The 17,834-nt window shown below is 39.3% G+C and overlaps 1 protein-coding gene across 4 annotated transcripts; it reads left to right on the top strand.

The window, feature by feature from the left end:
• The first annotated feature begins 4,844 nt into the window (after nt 1-4,844).
• SNRPB2 (small nuclear ribonucleoprotein polypeptide B2) lies at nt 4,845-16,941 on the top strand. 4 transcript variants are annotated; one of them, XM_003905094.4, is made up of 7 exons: nt 4,845-4,968; nt 6,576-6,677; nt 7,073-7,245; nt 12,743-12,883; nt 13,992-14,042; nt 15,488-15,576; nt 16,010-16,941. In XM_003905094.4, exons 2-7 carry the CDS (start codon nt 6,614-6,616, stop codon nt 16,167-16,169), a joined length of 678 nt encoding a protein of 225 aa, XP_003905143.1. In that variant the 5' UTR covers nt 4,845-4,968; nt 6,576-6,613; the 3' UTR covers nt 16,170-16,941. The 4 variants fall into 4 exon arrangements, with proteins under 4 accessions (XP_003905143.1, XP_003905144.1, XP_017800514.1 ...); XM_003905095.4 differs by having other exon boundaries at nt 4,923-5,111; XM_017945025.3 differs by lacking the exon at nt 4,845-4,968 and adding an exon at nt 5,185-5,205.
• Nucleotides 16,942-17,834: the final 893 nt, after the last annotated feature.

Here is a 17,834-nt window from a genome sequence, read left to right as displayed (position 1 = left end):
TTTCTTGCTTATATTACATGACCAATTTGAACTTGTGTGTGTTTGTGTGTGTGTGTGTGTTGGGCAGGAGGAGGGTGTCCTTTAATCATTAAGGCCTACACTTGACAGAGGTTCCATCTTGGGATATGTTTCCAAGATCACAAGGACAGGAAAAAGGCACCTGGCAAATTGTGCACTGGCCTGTGATGTTCCTACCTGGAAGTGATACATGTCTTATGCTCTCACAATTCATTAGCCAAAGCAGTGACATGGCTATACCCATTTTCAAAGGATGTAGAGTAGTTCAAGCCCTCCATGAGCCTGGAAGGAACAAGAATCACAATATTTGCGAACAGCTGAAATGACTACCACAAATTAGAAAGTGACCCAGGGCTCCCCAAACAAGCAATCGCCTGTTAAAAAGAATACATATTCCAGACTTTCTTTCTCTCATTTCAGGTTTATTTCCAAATGCCCAGTAGAAGGCAGTTAAAATAAAGTTTCAAAATTAAATACGGAAAGCTCCAATGTTAAATGAAGGATTGTGTTTACAGAAGATAGGATTCTGTATCTGATAGAATCTCTGTGGCTCCAAAGATAACTACAGTTTGATACTAGAACCATTCTTTTTCTTTTCTTTTTTTTTTTTTTGAGATGGAGTCTTGCATGTCACCCAGGTGGAGCAGTGGTGTGATCCTGGCTCACTGCAACCCTCCTCACCTCCTGGTCTGCCACCTCCCACCTCAGCTCCCAAGTAGCTGGAACTACAGGCATGCACTACTGTACCCAGCTTTTTTTTTTTTAGGAGACAGGGTTTCACCATGTTGGCCAGCCATCCCGCCCTGACCTCAAGTGATCCCACCCACCTCAGCCTCCTGAAAGCTCCTAGGACCACAGCATGAGTCACCACGCTCTGACCTACTCAAACCATTCTTTTTTTTCCTTATTGTTTCGGTGACAGTCTAGTTTCTGCTGCCCAGGCTAAGTGCACTGGCTCACTGCAACCTCCGCCTCCTGGGTTCAAGTGATTCTCCTGCCTCAGGCTCTAGACTAGCTGGGATTACACCGACGCCCAGCTAATTTTTGTATTTATAGTAGAGACATGGTTTTACCATGTTGGCCAGGCTGGTCTCGAACTCCTGACCTCGTGATCCACCCGCCTCGGCCTCTCAAAGTGCTGAGATTACAAACTGAGCCACCACGCCTGGCCCCAACCATTCTTAAAAAAGAAATGTTTAGGTTCTTGCTACCCAAAATGTGGTATGGGACCAGCAGCATCAGCAGCATCTGGAAGTTTGCTACAAATGCAGCTTCTCAGCACTGGATTAAGATATCTGGGGAATGCCCATGAAATCAACGATATATCACTTTTGAAATTACAGTCAGGGCCTGGAAGTCTTTTTTTTTTTTTTTTTTTTTTTAAAGCTGTTCTTTTAAAAATTTGTATTTCCAAACTGTCTTAAGGCTTAAGACTCAAAAAAATTTACAGTGATTAATTATAGGAGAAGCAAAACCCACTATATTTAAAAGTTGTGTGTGCATAATATTTTGTTTCATGGGGGCATCTCATGGGACTGAAATCTTAATTTTCTAGTCTCAAAGAGAACGGCAGTTGTATGATGCTACTTTAGCTGGCTTTAGGGGAGGGCAGGTGATACAATACTGAGCACAACCTACACGTCTCACAAAAAGTTCACCAAAAAAGTTCAGGTTTTCCCCATACTTCTTTGGATTAATGATCAGGTCCTCAAAGAAAAACTACCATTTCCAAACTTTATGGAATGTGCACATTCTCATAACCTATCTCAGATATCACCCATTCTGGGGAGAGGGTATTTTGGTGCATGTGAAAGACACACTATTCTTAACATTAATACAGTGGTACACGTCAGGGGCAATAGTCATATTCGGGTTTTCTTCATTCCTAAAAACAAGACTGTATCCACAAAGAATGAAATAGTAAGAAGTAAAATGAAAGAAAATTAATTGCACAAAATTATTTCCTCCCTGAACTGGGGGAGGGAGAGTGGTGCTTTTTAGGAAGTTTCAGCCAATATTGTCCCAACCTCCCAGGAAAACATAAACCTGATTTGATGCTCAACAATAGCGCCTAGATTTGTTTAATGCTTGTTGTGAAAATAATTTCACTCTAGATAAATTTCTTAATGTAATCACCATCCGGGGAGAGAGAGAAGATACAGACGAATTGCCATATATTTTGTGGCTCTATCTAACATAAATAAGACAAAATTTATCCACCAGTTTTATGATGCGTTTTCCTTTATATATGGCTCCTCAAAACTACTGCAGCAGGATACCAAAAACATTTAATGAGAAACATAAAACAGGTGCAGATAAGGTAGAAAATATATGTGTATTCGGAGTCACTAAGAGACACCTCAGTTATCATCCTCACAATTTAGACATCTTGGCACCGTTTTATTCCCTACTGTTTGTAGTAATTTTTCTGCTACTCCGAAAATAGCGAGTTTTATCATCTGCAGATACATGACACTTGGATAGGGTGGTTATGGCGCTGCCTTCTTGTTTCTCTCGATTAAAAAAAACCTGTTTCACAGGAAAGTAAATCACGATGCCTAACCCAAATATGAAAGAACAGACTGAGCAGAACTAACAAAACTCATTTGCCCTTCTAGTTTTTAAAAATGTGAGTTTTGGACATCTGATTCCTGATCTGACCCTCAAGAAGTGGATCTGGTTATAAAGTGATGATGTTTTACAGTACATGTGACCATAGTTTAGCTGCTATAATATTCTTAATATAGTTATATAACCAGGCTATGCAAGGTTTCTCACAAAACCAGAAAAGCTACTCGATCCCTATCATTCCCTTCCTGCACTGTTTTCAATTGCTGGCTTCTCAGATCATTCAGGAAACCACTGAGAATCATTAACGGGTTACTGGAATGCACAGAGTGACTGCCCAAGGCCAGTGCACTGGCTCTTTTCAGAAGAACCTGGGAAAGTGCATGCAGACCATTGCAGCTGAGTTGGCAATGGATGATTCGCTTCTCACAGTGTAATGTACAATAGCTGTAATTTAATTGTTAATAGAACATGATATGCAGTCTGTCTTCAGGCCTCTGTGTTTCCTGTGGTATTTTCTTCTAGGTTGGAGTGTCTTTGCATAATCACATCTTATTCTCTTTTAACAGTTATCAACTCTTGGCTAGATCCCCTTATATAATAAAGAGTATAGTTTATTCTCAGTAGTTTAGCCGTCCTCATTATCAACAAATAGAACTAACTGTTGAGATGCTCATACTAATACGCAGAACAGCTTGTCCTTTGTTGTTTAGAAATTGTTTATATTAAGTTTATATTCTCTTTTAATTTGTTAAAGATATAATTCTTTGACTGAGATAGGAATTTCTCATTTATTTCTTCTTATTTATTTATTTATTTATTTCAGAGATGAGATCTCACTATGTTGCCCAGGATGATTTCAAACTCCTGGCCTCAACCAGTCCTCCTATCTCAGCCTCCGCAAATGCTGGGATTACAGGTGTGAGCTACTACACTCAGCCATTTCTTGTAGTATTAGATCTATATAATAAAAGGATGTTTTTCTGTGATCCCTTAACATTTTCTACACTCATCTGCATGTTCAAAGCATATTTGTTTACTGTTGCCTAGTTTTCCATGTCATTCATTAATTTATCCAATATATATTAATTATCAGTCACTATTCTCATTACTAAGGGTACTTGAGTGAACAGAGCAGACAAAATCCCCCCCTTAAGAAGCTTATATTATTTTCAAGTTGTTGCAACTTTAGGTGTTTTTTAAAAAATAAAAATTCCCAGCTGATAAAACTAACTTATTTGACAGCTACCTGCCTCACCAATATAACCAAGTTATAGCCAGAACTCAGAAATAACATTTTTGAGCCTCACCAATATAACCAGGTTATAGCCAGAATTCAGAAATAACATTTTTGAGCATTTATTTTGTGTCTGGTAATGTGCCAACCACTTTACATTTATTTTAGCTCATTTAATGCCTACAACAACTAGAAGGAGATACTATTAGGATCCCTATTTTACAGACGAAAAAAGTGAAGATCAGAGAGATTAGTTAAGCAGAGGGTACAAGATTAGGTTCCACTTGACTCTTAACAACCATTTCATATTCCAGGTAATGCTTTACAGACATCTGATGAATGGATGAATGAATGAAAGCATGGGAATTTTTTTGGGAATTCCCATTCAGCTTGGCATAAATACTAACTCGTTAGATTACCCTAGAAAAATCTAGACTTTTTGTGAGAAGAAAAGAGTGGGAAGGGTGTAGGGAATTATTTTTTCGAGTGAGTTGAGGCAGATGATCTTACAGATGACTGGGTTCTACTCAGCATGGTTGCCTTATCTGGTGAGAGATGAGAATTGGGCAGACACCATTTCTGTCTGCCCTGGGCCCTCAAACTGGGTAGCCTCTGAGATTCAAGTTCATCAGCAGAGTGTTGGAGGACAGTTCCTGCAGAGCCCCAGGAATCAGAGGAGACTTGGAGGCCGGAGGAACCGGCTATCCTAAAGGTGATTTTAAACCGGGGCAGCCAGAGCCCAAAGAAGGGCGAAACCAGGACTAACTGCCCCGTAGCATGAGGGGCGCAGCCTGTAAAATTACATAGGATTTGTAAAGGTGGAAGGCACTCTTGCGCGGGGTAAAGCTTCGCAAGGTCGTGGTAAGGGAAATGATTCACTCTTCTTCCCTATTCCCTCGCAGCATGGTCCCCACAAACCCCGTCCCTTTCCCCATTTCCATTTCCGGACTCTTCTCCTGCCCGCAGGGCATACGCACGCGCAAAGAGATTACCAGGCCAGGCCGCCAGAGACCCGGAAGCATCGATCTGCTCTGCGCTCGGCTTGTAGACTTGTGGGCGCTCGATTGAGGAGCGTGGCAACGTTACTTCCGGTGCCTGGCTCCGTTTCCTGCTTTTGGTTCTTAGGGAGACGGCGTAGGCCTTAGGTGGGTTCGTGCACCTTTTACTTCGCTGTTTCGGTTTTTCTGGCTCCTCGGCCCTTTTCTCCCCTGTTGCAGCTGGGAGCGGACGAAGCGCGAAGCTGGGGTGGGGACGCGTTTGGCCCCGGTTTGGATCTCGGAGTACCGGGGTAGGCCGGCGGCGAGGAAGAGATGGGAGGCTGACTCTGGGCCGGGCATCGCGTGGCAGCTCCTTTGGACTTCGTTAGGGGGCCTCGCGCGAAGGTGCTTGTGTCTGGAGAGGCGGGAGGCTTGCGCTTAGGAAGTAAAGGATAATGTCTGTCTGCTCGTGCGAGGCGTTGACAGTTCACTGCGCTTTCAGGTGTCTTCCAGCGGTTCCTTTTTGGTGGTGGCGGGTAATTGAGGGTGCCCCTGTAACAATCCAGCCCACGATCAAACCTCGCATGAAACCCCGCAAGAGCCTCCCCTTTGTCCCCCTACCTTCAGTTTGACCTCTGCCTCAGTCACTTCCCTTTCGTCGTCTCCTTTGTGACCCTTGCCGCTTCTCCAGATTTTGATTTAGGGGGTCCCAAGGCTTGGAGAAGCGTTACGTTTTACCTGTTACCTGCACAAGTGCAGCCCCTGCTTGTAGGCTCTTCCCTTGTCAATCATCCAATGCTGTTCACGTACAGTGGATGCTCTGTAAATATTTGTGAGATAAAGGAATATGTGGGACAAAGGAAATCAAGCAACTTCACAATTTGCAAGTAAAAACCACGTAAAAAAATGCAATAGTGTGGTAGACGAGGAAGAGAAGTGTAGAGGAGAAAGCAAGGGCTGAATTTCCAGGCCTGTTGCTTATTAGCTGTGTGACCTTAGGCACGTTCCTTAACTGGTAATAGCTGTTAATAATAGCTACTCTAAGTGCTAACCGCTGATGCAAAACTGTGCTAGAACTCATTTAGTCTTCTGAGTTCGGTTGGGTAGGTTCTGTTACCATTCTCATTTTACTGATGAGGACCTGACAGATAAGGAACTTCCCTCAGGCAAACAGCTAATAAGAAGCATAAATAGGATTTGAATTCACATCTGGCTGGTACTAGAATCTGAGTTTAACGGTCATGCCACACTGCTGTCATTGAGCTCCCTTCTTTCAAGTCGGTTAAAGGTAACCTTGGAGTCCAGACAGCTTGGTGATACTGTATACAAATTAAGTAATAGGTATGGTAGGACTTTGTAAGTGCACCCAAGAAGTAGTTGGCAAACTCCATTGATGTCTAACCTTATGATTTTCACTGGATGTACATTTGCTACTTGGTCATTTTTCTTCAAATCTGCATTTTAAAATTATGGAGGAGGTGGAAAGAAAATATCACTTGTCATAAGTGAAAAGTAAGTGTGAAAATAAATGTGTTGAATTAAATGGTGTTACTAAAATCTGGCGAGGTATTGGTGCTCCAAGTTTTGAGCATGAGAAACTTTTCTCCTTTTGTATGGAAAGGAGGGCTAGTAGGTGCTGGAGATACACTAAAGGCTTCAGCCAAACTGACATTTTCTGACAATTGGGATTGAAAGAGAAGTGAAAGGTTAATGATTCTTGTGTTGTGTCCTTATGCCACAGTCCAGTATAATTTACTCCTTCCTTTTTATAACAGATTTTTTACTGTCTCCTTCTGAAGAATTTAACACAAACATGGATATCAGACCAAACCATACAATTTATATCAACAATATGAATGACAAAATTAAAAAGGAAGGTAAGTGCTTTTTAAAATACTTATTCACTACTAAAATGTGTTTATTTACTACTGTCTTAAAAATTGTATTGCCTCAAAACCTCTCACCTTGTCGTCTTAGTGCCTGAAATAATGGTTTATCCCATTTCCTATAGGGATTTGAAGACTTTTAAAAAACAAAAATAGGTAGGAATTGACAGTGTGTACGGTCTGTTTCTACTCATAGATATAATGGTTTCATTTGACTTTTAAAATTACATATAGCCAATGGGAATAGTGTATGTTTTTATAAACATTAAATGTATATAACTATAAATAAGTGAATGGTGGGGAGGCAACTCAATGCAGTATCATTTTATGAAGACTTTTGTCATTATTTTATTACCAATGACTTGTTTCTTTTCTAATTTGGACAGAATTGAAGAGATCCCTGTATGCCCTGTTTTCTCAATTCGGTCATGTGGTGGACATTGTGGCTTTAAAGACCATGAAGATGAGGGGGCAGGCCTTTGTCATATTTAAGGAACTGGGCTCATCCACGAATGCTTTGAGACAGTTACAAGGATTTCCGTTTTATGGTAAACCAATGGTAAGCCAATTCCATTATTTCACTTTAATCAAGAAATTAATGATATTGATGGTACAGTAGATTTGTAAATATGCTTGAAACTGTGGCTGTTGCTTTCTGCTTTTAATTACGTGTGTTTGGGTTTATGTGTTTTTATAGAAAAACAATAGCAGTAGAGTTTAATTTATGACGGTTAAGATGGCTGAAAACAAAATACATTGAGATGTAGAATATTTAAAAAACTAACGGCAGTCTAGGCAATAGTCTTATCTCAAAAAGTTAGAAATTAATAATAACCTGGAAGACTTGAAAAGAAACCTGTTTGTAAACTTGTAAAACATTACAAAAGTCAGAAGCTAAAGGGGAAATTCAGTCTGAAGTTTTAGAAAATGCTATAGTGAAATACTATATGTCAGAAGCTACACAGTCTAGATGAAACAGTGATCTAAAGAAAAATGATAGGTTTAAACTCATAGGTTTTAGGAATAACAATGGAAATGAAATGGTTATGCATGGAGAGTTTTAAACTCAGGAATGACATAATGAGATTCACATCTAGCTGCTGGATGAAGGTCGCATTGTGGGAGGGACAGAAAGGAAGTGGGAAACTCAGGAGGCCCTTGATGTAAATCAGAGATGTAGAGGATTAGATAAGGTTGACCACAGAGTGTGAAGCAAGGGGTTCTCTATGTCTGAGGGAATATACCGTACCTTGGGTGTGGATTCCAAACTGCTTTTTTTCTGAGATTAGAATGTGATGTGAAGGAGTGTTGGACAAAAAAACCAAAGGCCAGGGTTTAGAGGAGCTGGGTCTTCATTCTGGTTATACTGTTAACTGGCTCTGTGCATGAGTCAGTTTTACCACCTCTGAAGTGTAAACAAATTGGTTCTTTGGTCTAATGCAGGCATCAGCAAAAACTGTAAAGAAGTACCTAATACTTTAGGCTTTGTAGGCCATATGTGGTTTCTGTTACCTATTCTTTTATGTGCTTATGTTTTTTAACAACCCTTTAACATTATCAAAAAAAGTTCATGCAGGCCATGGGCAGGGTTTGGCTCAGACTGTGGTACAGACCACTGATCTAATTCCTTCATTTTACAGATGAAGAACGAGGCACAGAAAGTTTAATTGTTCATCTAGGTTATAGTAATATAACCAGCGGCAGCATCAGGAGGTGACAACTAATCTAACAGCTAGTATTTGATTTTTTTTTTCCTTTATTACAGGTCAGCAAACTTTCCATAAAGGACCAGATAGTAAATATGTTACGCTTTGCAAGCCAGATAATCTGTGTTGCAACTACTACTTAACTCTGCTTTTATAGCAGGAAGAGCAGTCACAGATAAGAACAGGCAGTGTTCGCTACAGACAGTAGTTTGAGGACCCCTGTTTGGTTGGTTTGTTTGTTTGTTTATTTATTTATTATTATTATTATTTTTTTGAGACGGAGTCTTGCTCTGCCGCCCAGGCTGGAGTGCAGTGGCGTGATCTCAGCTCACTGCAAGCTCCACCTTTCGGGTTCATGCCAATCTCCTACCTCAGCCTTCCAAGTAGCTGGGACTACAGACGCCTGCCACCATACCTGGCTAATTTTTTGTATTTTTAGTAGAGATGGGGTTTCACCATGTTAGTCAGGATTGAGGACTGCTGTTTTATACCACGATGTTTAATTCAGGACTGAGCACCTTTTTTTCTGTTACTAGAGCAAGTTCTTCTCATCCTCTATCCAGCCCTTCTTTTCCCATCACTTCCCAGCTGACTAGACACCATTTTTGTGGAAAGGCTTATCCCAGGAAACTGTGGGATAGTATCTGTGTAATCTAATTTTTAGTAAATTGGTGTTGCCTGAAACCAGTGGGTCTCGCATGGTAGTATGAAGAAACACCATAATTGAGATCTCAGTTGGCAGCGGCATGGGGTCTGGGTTTTAGCTTACATCTAAAATTACCTTAACTTGAAAGTACAGTTTCTTCCCATAGAGGGTTTAGAGCTATTTTGCTAAGTGGAGATGACAAGTTTGCATGTGTCTGTTACTCAGATACAGGAAAGGAAATGGTTTGCTGTGTTGGGCACCAGCTTCACCTTGCCAACTAATTATTTTTTAAAATTAGTGGGAAAAGTGTATTAGATTGATTATTGTATTGAAGCATTTTGGGAGGTCCATTCTTTTCCTACGGAAAGGTAACAGATGCTGCCAAATCTCCAGCATCTTAGAAGAGGGGAAATAGTTTTTTGGGCTGTCTTGTTTATGTCTTATTGTGGTTTTAGTTGCTCTTCTGTTTTAACTGCAACATACCAGATCAGAAATGAACAAAATTTGCTATGACTTGGAACTCAGAACAGAATTACTCTCTCTGATTCAAGGGCATTTAGTTAATGCCAAAAGTACCTTAGTAAAGTAGAACCGTCTTCCTAAGGGCTTCTTCATGAAAACTTTGGCATAAGTAAATCTTGCCCTTCTCTAAGTTGTGGTTAGACTTTTATCTCTAACAGGTATTTAGTCTAGACTAGGGTTTCTCAACCCTGTCACTTTGGACGTTTTGAAATGAATGATTCTTTGTTGCAGGGGCTGTCTTGTTCATTACAGGGTGTTTAACAGCATCCCTGGCCTCTACCCACAGGGTGCCAGTAGCATAACAACGAGTAATGTGTCCAGCTAGTGCCAGTTGTGCCCTGGCAGACAAAATCACCTCTGGTTGAGAACCACTGGTTTAAATGAACCAGCTAAGAGCTATTGTTGAGATCAGATATTTTCACAGGTGACTCGGTCATAAGGACAGACAAATCAGGTCACCCAAGATCTATTCAGGTCAGGCACAAGGTTGCAGATCCAAGGGAGTTGTGAGGGAACCCTTACGACGAAGTCAGAAGTTAGTCTAACCCTTCAGCCTGTCTCCTTTTGGTTAGATGATGATGGCAAGACTAGCAGAGTTGCATGCAGGGATAAGCACACTTAGAGCCACTGTGGTACAGCAGCCCAGACCAGCCAGAAAGAGCCTGGGATTCTGAGGTGTGGGTTTAGGCTTACTCCTTCCCCTCTTGTTTCCCCAGTGTAGTCATCTCTAGCTGAAGTAAAAGAAGAGGAAGAATTGATCTTGGTTTTGACAAATTCTCTGCTTTGTTAATCCACACTACTTTAAATTGTTTCTTGTTCTCTTCAGATCAAGATCAAATTCTTGTTATACAATAAAAGGCAATAAAATTTTGCATACCTATTTTATACAAAGTAATTTGTACGGATTACTACAGAGCAGTAATTTGTAGGATTATTGCATTTTGATCAGAGAGGCAGTAATTCTTTCAGCTCCGGGGAGGAAGAGTTTGCTTGAAATGGAGGTTGGAGATTACAGATAGTCATATCTAGGTAACAGTTTAACTCATGGCAGAAATATTCAGACAGTTCATTGGCGCTGAGTATAGTTATGTGATAATGCTTTAGGCCAGGGCTACTCAAAGTGTGGTCCCCAAGCCAATAACATTACCACCTTTGTGCTTGTTAAAAGTGCAGAATCCCAGGTTCGCCCAGACCTACTACATCAGAGCTTTTACCTGCTTTCCAGACATTTGGAATGCAAACTATAATTGATGAAATGCTATCCTGGACAAGTTTTTGAACCTTTCCCTGTTGTAACAGGTGCCTCTTGGTGCCAGCATGGAAGGAATATGCAAGTGGTCCAGTCACACTATCTGTGATTCCATTCTTTTGTTTTCTTTTAAAACATTTTAAAATTTGGTAAGTTGTTTCCGCTGTTAAAGTCATTTCACGTAAAGGTGATAGATTCAAAGGAAAGTCATTCCCAGTCTTCTGTACTTTAACTATTGGAAGTAACATTCCATATGACACATCCCACAGCTGATTGACACGTCATTGCTTCTATTGAGAGTCACTGGTAACGGGAAGGCAACTCTCCAATACATTTGTTGTTGTTGTTGTTTTTGTTCTTTGTGCATCTGTTTTTTTAAACATACGTGCTTATAGCAGCTTTATTCATAATCGCCAAAAACTAGAAACCAAATATCCTTCATTGGATGATGTAAAACAAATTGGTACATCAATATGATGAAATACTACTTGCCGTTAAATGCAACGGCATAGATGAATCTCAAAGGCATTATGCCAACTGAAGGAAGGCAGCCTCTGGGTTGCGTGATTTATGATCCTATCTGTGTGACGTTCTGGAAAGGGCAGCAGGGACAGAGAACAGATGAGTGTTTGGAAGAGGAGGGATGGGGTAACAAAGGGGAAGCATGAGGGGATTTTTAGGTGATAGAACTGCCCTGTGTCCTGTTTGTGGTGGTAGATACATTAATCTATACAAGTGTTACAACTCAGAGCAGTACATCCAAAAAGTTACCATGCAAAAAAGTTATATTTAAGGCCCCAAATTTATGATGTTTAGAATTCTGAAAAATGAAAAAAAAATTCAAATAAACTTATTAAAAATGGTTTAAAAGAAATTTTCCATCTAATTTTCTGCCAGAAAAGTTGTTCTGTGGGGGCTCTGCCACACTAGCCCTAGTGTTCTGTGGGCCTATTCTATCTGTAAAACAGCATTAGTCTAAAACAGTGATTTTCTTTCTTTTTCCCAAGCTCCCTCAAATTGCATCCCCGGGTGCTCCCTCAAATCGCATCCCCAGGTGCTCCCTCTGTGATTGTGGGGTGCGGGTAGGTTTGGAGAGAAAAGGGCATTTGGCCTCCACTGGGCTCTGGAGCCCAGTTCTATGTCAAGCTGAGCAGTTTTGCTTTTGTTTGTTTTATATGTTGTTTGTTGAAAACCTCTGGATTAGAATAGCTGGTCTTGAGCTGGATTCCCAGTCACCGAGGAGATATGAACAGTTCTGGATTCCAAAGCCCGCTGGTGGAGCCCACTCATTTGTCCCTTTAACGCTTCAATGCAGTTTTCTCTGTTCTTTGATTAAATGGAGAGAAGCCGTGGCACAGATATTTCAAAGTCCTATGTTTCTCACACGAAAATGTATGGGTGTTTTTTTTTTTTTTTTTTTTTGGAGACGGAGTCTCGCTCTGTCGCCCAGGCTAGAGTTCAGTGGCCGGATCTCAGCTCACTGCAAGCTCCGCCTCCCGGGTTTACGCCATTCTCCTGCCTCAGCCTCCCGAGTAGCTGGGACTACAGGCGCCCGCCACCTCGCCCGGCTAGTTTTTTTTGTATTTTTTAGTAGAGACGGGGTTTCGCCGTGTTAGCCAGGATGGTCTCGATCTCCTGACCTCGTGATCCGCCCGTCTCGGCCTCCCAAAGTGCTGGGATTACAGGCTTGAGCCACCGCGCCCGGCCGGGTTTTTTAATCTAATAAACACACTTGAATCTTACTTTGTCTAAATTATGAATTATATCCCACAGTTTATTTCCATTTGGCACTCAGTATATTTTGACAGATTTCCTTAAGGATGTGTTTAAAATTAGCTTGTAGTGTATTTGCGTAATGAAATTTGAAATATTAATGACTAGTGTAAACATCCTTCAGCATGAGAAGTAACCTGTTTTCAAATAATTAAAACAGCGAATACAGTATGCAAAAACAGATTCGGATATAATATCTAAAATGCGTGGAACTTTTGCTGACAAAGAAAAGAAGAAAGAAAAGAAAAAAGCCAAAGCTGTGGAACAGACTGCAACAACCACAAACAAAAAACCTGGCCAGGTAAGATAGACCAAAAAAGTTCCTGTTTGTCTTGCTGTTAAAAACTTGATAGATGCTTGTCTTACAGGTGAGGAATGATCTTAGGCTTGTCTGTATATGTGCATAAATGTGTGTTTAAAAGGTGGTTTTAAGAAGCTAGAATGGTTGACTTCTAAAATTCAGTATTAAGAAACAAAATATAAACCTTAACATATGCAGATTTATATTAAGCAATTTTAAATTTGTATGGCATTTAATTCCATCATTCTCTAAAATATGTTAATACCTTTTGGTTTATTTCTCAAGTTTTGCTGCCTATAAATAACACTGTAGTTATTATTTTTAATCATGAGTACTTCACTCAAAGTGTCTTTCTTTGAACAATTCAGTAATACAAAATATAATTTGAAATACCAGATAAAAGTGAAATTAACTGCTGGGCGCCATGGTGGCTCATGCCTATAGTCCCAGCACTTTGGGAGGCTGAGGTGGGTGGATCACCTGAGGTCAGGAGTTCGAGACCAGCCTGGCCAACATGGTGAAACCCCGTCTGTACTAAAAATACAAAAAATTAGCCGACCGTGGTGGTGGATGCCTGTAATCCCAGCTACTCAGGAGGCTGAAGCAGGAAAATCACTTGAACCCAGGAGGCAGAGGTGATGGTGAGGCGAGATTACACCATTGCACTCCAGCCTGGGCGACAAGAGCAAGACTCCATCTCAAAAAAAAAAAAAAGAAAAGTGAAATTTACCAAAAAGTAATTACTTCTGGATTGAAAGTGATTAAAAGTCAGTTTTACTAAATGACTCATGTCCAGCTGTTTTTAAAAGTAAGACTAGACCTTGGTTTTCTGTTATATATTTCTTCATAATTTTAAAGCTAAGAGGTTAAATTTTATAATATACTATTTAAAGTTTAGGGCTAGCCTTAACAAAAATAACCGACAAATTAAGAACATGAATGTTTGAGTCAGTGTTAAGATATAAATTCTTAAAAGTAAAATTAGATGGAATAAGAAGGCTATCTGTTGGAATTAATGTTATTTTTAATGCAGTATTTATAAATATAATTACCTGCTGCCTTTTTGGAGGGATTGGATATTTAAACTCTCCCTATTTCTTTTGCTTAGGGAACTCCAAATTCAGCTAATACCCAAGGAAATACAACACCAAATCCTCAGGTAATTTTTTTTCCATGTCGTGCTTACCTTAAAATAAGATTGTAAAAATTACAACAGTAGTATACAACAATTTGCATGTCTCCAAAAACAAAATGATTTCATCTGCAAGACATAGTGTGTTAAATTGTCCCCACTGTAATGTAAAATCTCACTCCTGGAGAACATTTTAATTCCTTTTTAGAGGGAGAAAACAACACCTGACTTTATTTCTTGTTTTCCATAATGAATCAGTGACAGAATCAAAATGATAGACTTTAAACTCTGCGAGGGCTGGGAGCAAACATTTTTGTTTTCCCTGCAGTACCTAAAGCTTTCCACAGTTGCTGGGTGAGGGTTAACTGGAAGGGTCAGGGGCTCTCTTCCATTCCATTTAGTTGAAACGCTAGTGTTTTCTGGAGACTCACACACTCTTTGGGCATATAGTTTTATAGTTACCTTTGCACTTCCTGAACACAAATAAATTTCAGCCCCCTTTTTTTTTTTTTTAAAGCCTCCTTGTACAAATGTTTTGGAGACTCCGTATTAAATCTCCCCACGATGTACCTCAAAGAGAAAGCCTCAGTAATGTGCTGATGGTTTCATACTTTTGTTTTCAGATGCTGGAGTCTGGCAAGATCCTTAAATCCATAGAATTCTCTGTACCACTGAAGTTTTTCTCCTCTTGTTTTAAGTTACTTGGATTTTTCATCTCCTCAGCATTTATAGTCCAGTTCACAAATGCCAGCACTTAATCCTCTAAGCCTTGAGTTGTTCACTAATTGTTTTTTACACTTGCTCTTTTCTCTTTAATGAAAGTAGCCTGAAGACAGAGCTCTTTTCTTATATACAAGACCCTTTCTCTGGTGCCCCATAACCTCTGGATGGGATATCAAATGAGTAATATCTAATAAACTAAGTGTTTGTTACTGCTTGTTTGTATGTAACTAGATGCTGTGCATATCTCATTTACTTGCCAAAAATGAGTACATTAAAAGTCCCTAAGCAGTGGTTCTCAGTGGTAATCGTTCTAGTTCCGTTTTTGTGGGTTTTTTTTCTTTTTTGGGGTTTAATATGCTGGGAAGTAGTAATAGTAAAGAGGAATCAAGTATCTGATACTGGGTTTGGTGACCAGCTATGGAGGGGTGACATTGCTGGCCATGTGTAATTTTGTTAAGATCTTTGATTATGTTATCCAGGTGACAAAATTCTCCAATCACGACTCACCTCCAGATATGTAAAATATAACTGTTTCATATACTGTGAAACACTTAAGAGATTTGTAATTTTCCAAACCTTTAATGTCTTGACTTGAATGTCTGCCTTGCTTAGTTACTGTAAGGTTTTGATTTATTTCTCCAGTGTCATTGTTTTTCAGCTTTATTGTTTGATGTAGTAAGATTTCACGTGCCTAGCTTACGATGCTGTTTAAACTTACAAGCTAACTTTGCCTTTTTACTTTTTAATAGGTCCCTGATTACCCTCCAAACTATATTTTATTCCTTAATAACTTACCAGAAGAGACTAATGAGATGATGTTATCCATGCTGTTTAATCAGTAAGTTTTTTCATAAATAAGTCTGTTTTCTGAGAGCTTCCTCACAGGACAAGTAGCACTTCCATGGGTTGAATCCATTGATGACACAGCAGTAATTCCTTACAGGTTCATTGATTTGGTCTGGGATGAATCATGAATTGGAGCCAATTTGCCGATTTAGCAAATAAAGAGCTAAATTTCCTCTAATGTTTGAATTCTTAACTCTGATTGCTATAATAACAAAGCTTTGATATAATATAAAATAGAATTAGTTTATTCTTGCAGTTCCTCCATGGTGTTAATTATATTTTAGGCTCTTCCATCTACTCAGTATTCTTGGTTAGGGTATGGTTATTTTTCTTGGACTAGTATTAGGAAGTTGCTTAACAAATTTTAACACAAAGCCAACATTTATGTACTTGCTGTATACGTCAATTGTTTTCCTTCTTTATAGGTTCCCTGGCTTCAAGGAAGTGCGTCTGGTACCAGGGAGGCATGACATTGCTTTTGTTGAATTTGAAAATGATGGGCAGGCTGGAGCTGCCAGGGATGCTTTACAGGGATTTAAGATCACACCGTCCCATGCTATGAAGATCACCTATGCCAAGAAATAACATTTGGGACAGTCGTCTTTAAAGGACTTGGTGTTATTTATAGTGTTTGTTTTGATAACATTTGGCTGGGTCATTTTAATAGTTAGAGATTAGGGGGAGTAAAAGTGAAATTTTTGTGAAGGACTTAAATTATCCAGTGTTTCTTTAGCCTTGGTGAACTATGAAATACGAAGACCTTAATTTTGTACAATAAACTTTGTATTCTGTGTATATAATGCTTTCTTTATTGACTCATTGCCCTATCATCAAATGACTGTTCTGGTCTAGAACACACTTAAGGTTTACAAAATTGTGTAATAGGATGCTTTTCTAGTGTTATTTTGATGGAGCTAATGATACAACATCATTGAACCATTTTAATAAAAGTTAAGTAGAATTAGATCACAGAAGTTAGTAGATGACTGTTGTATTAATGGTAACAATGATTGTTCTGGGTATTAGAAGAAAATGAGATCCAGGTGGGATCTAAATTTGATCTTTGTATCCTTTTAAGAAATGAATATATTATTTTGCTGGTAGTAGGGATTCCATAGGTTTTCTTCATTCAGTATTAAATAAAGGCTGTGCTTACTGTTTACTGAGAAAACGGAAAGGGAATGCTGTCTTCAAACTGCATTTAATGCTCTTTCCTTCGTGAGGCAGGACTGTTTTGAAGTTAATGCCCAACCTCTTTAGTGAAAGACCTCCAGGGTAAAAATGTTACTATCTATAGTCTTTTTTTTTTTTCCCCTTAAGACAAATAGGCTGATTAATAAAGAGTTGCCAGTGCTAAGCTTGCCACTTCTTTGTAATTCTTAGACACCAATGTTCAAATATTTCCAAAGCCCATTTTCTTTAGCTTTTGATTTATATTTAAGCCTATCGATTCAGTCCTCTGCTGAATAAACCATGGGTATCTCCGGAAGTGGACAATTTGTTTTTACAAGTATAGTACATATTGATAGTAACAACAACAAGAAAACAGTACTTTTTTTTTGGTGTTCCTGTGTTACTATTCCTTGAACAAAACTTTTATCACTTGGAATTTTTATTGTCTACTTATGGAAAGACCACTTTTAGACTTATGTAGACAGATTATCACATCACTCTTATGCATACATAAAGAGGGGAAAAATTTTTTCCTATAACTTTGCCACATTTAGTCTGACTCTCCTGAATAACTTTTTTAACCCAGTTGTCAAGCTCCTGTACTTTTGTAAAATATATTAATAGTGAATTACTAGAAAATGGGCCATGCTCTTGTATATTACAGTGATGTCAATTGCTGATAAATTTTCTAACTGCTTACTCTTGGATACTGTACTTTTCTAAGAACTGAATGTAATTCACAGACTGATCCCGTGCCCAGGCCTGGCCATGCTTTGAGTGGCTGTATTAGAGCAGAAAGGTCAGGGTGGCTCACCTGGGGTGAGAATGAGGGGGGTGAATAGTAAGAGGGGTCGTGTAGGTCTTCTTAAGGATTTGCTTATAATCCGAGTGAAATGGGGAACAATTTTAGAGAATTTTTTAATATGAAAATTTACATACAATAAAGTTCACCTATGTTAGTGTTCCCTTTGATGAGTTTGGGCTATTGTATATAGTCATGTAATAATCGTAAGTACAGAGCATTCCATCACCCCCAAAAGTTCCCTTGTACCCCTTTGCAGTCAGTCTATTTCCCCC

Source organism: Papio anubis, chromosome 16 (genome assembly GCF_008728515.1).
Source record: "Papio anubis isolate 15944 chromosome 16, Panubis1.0, whole genome shotgun sequence".
Lineage (NCBI taxonomy): Eukaryota > Metazoa > Chordata > Mammalia > Primates > Cercopithecidae > Papio > Papio anubis.
This window is presented reverse-complemented; position numbering and strand designations above follow the sequence as displayed.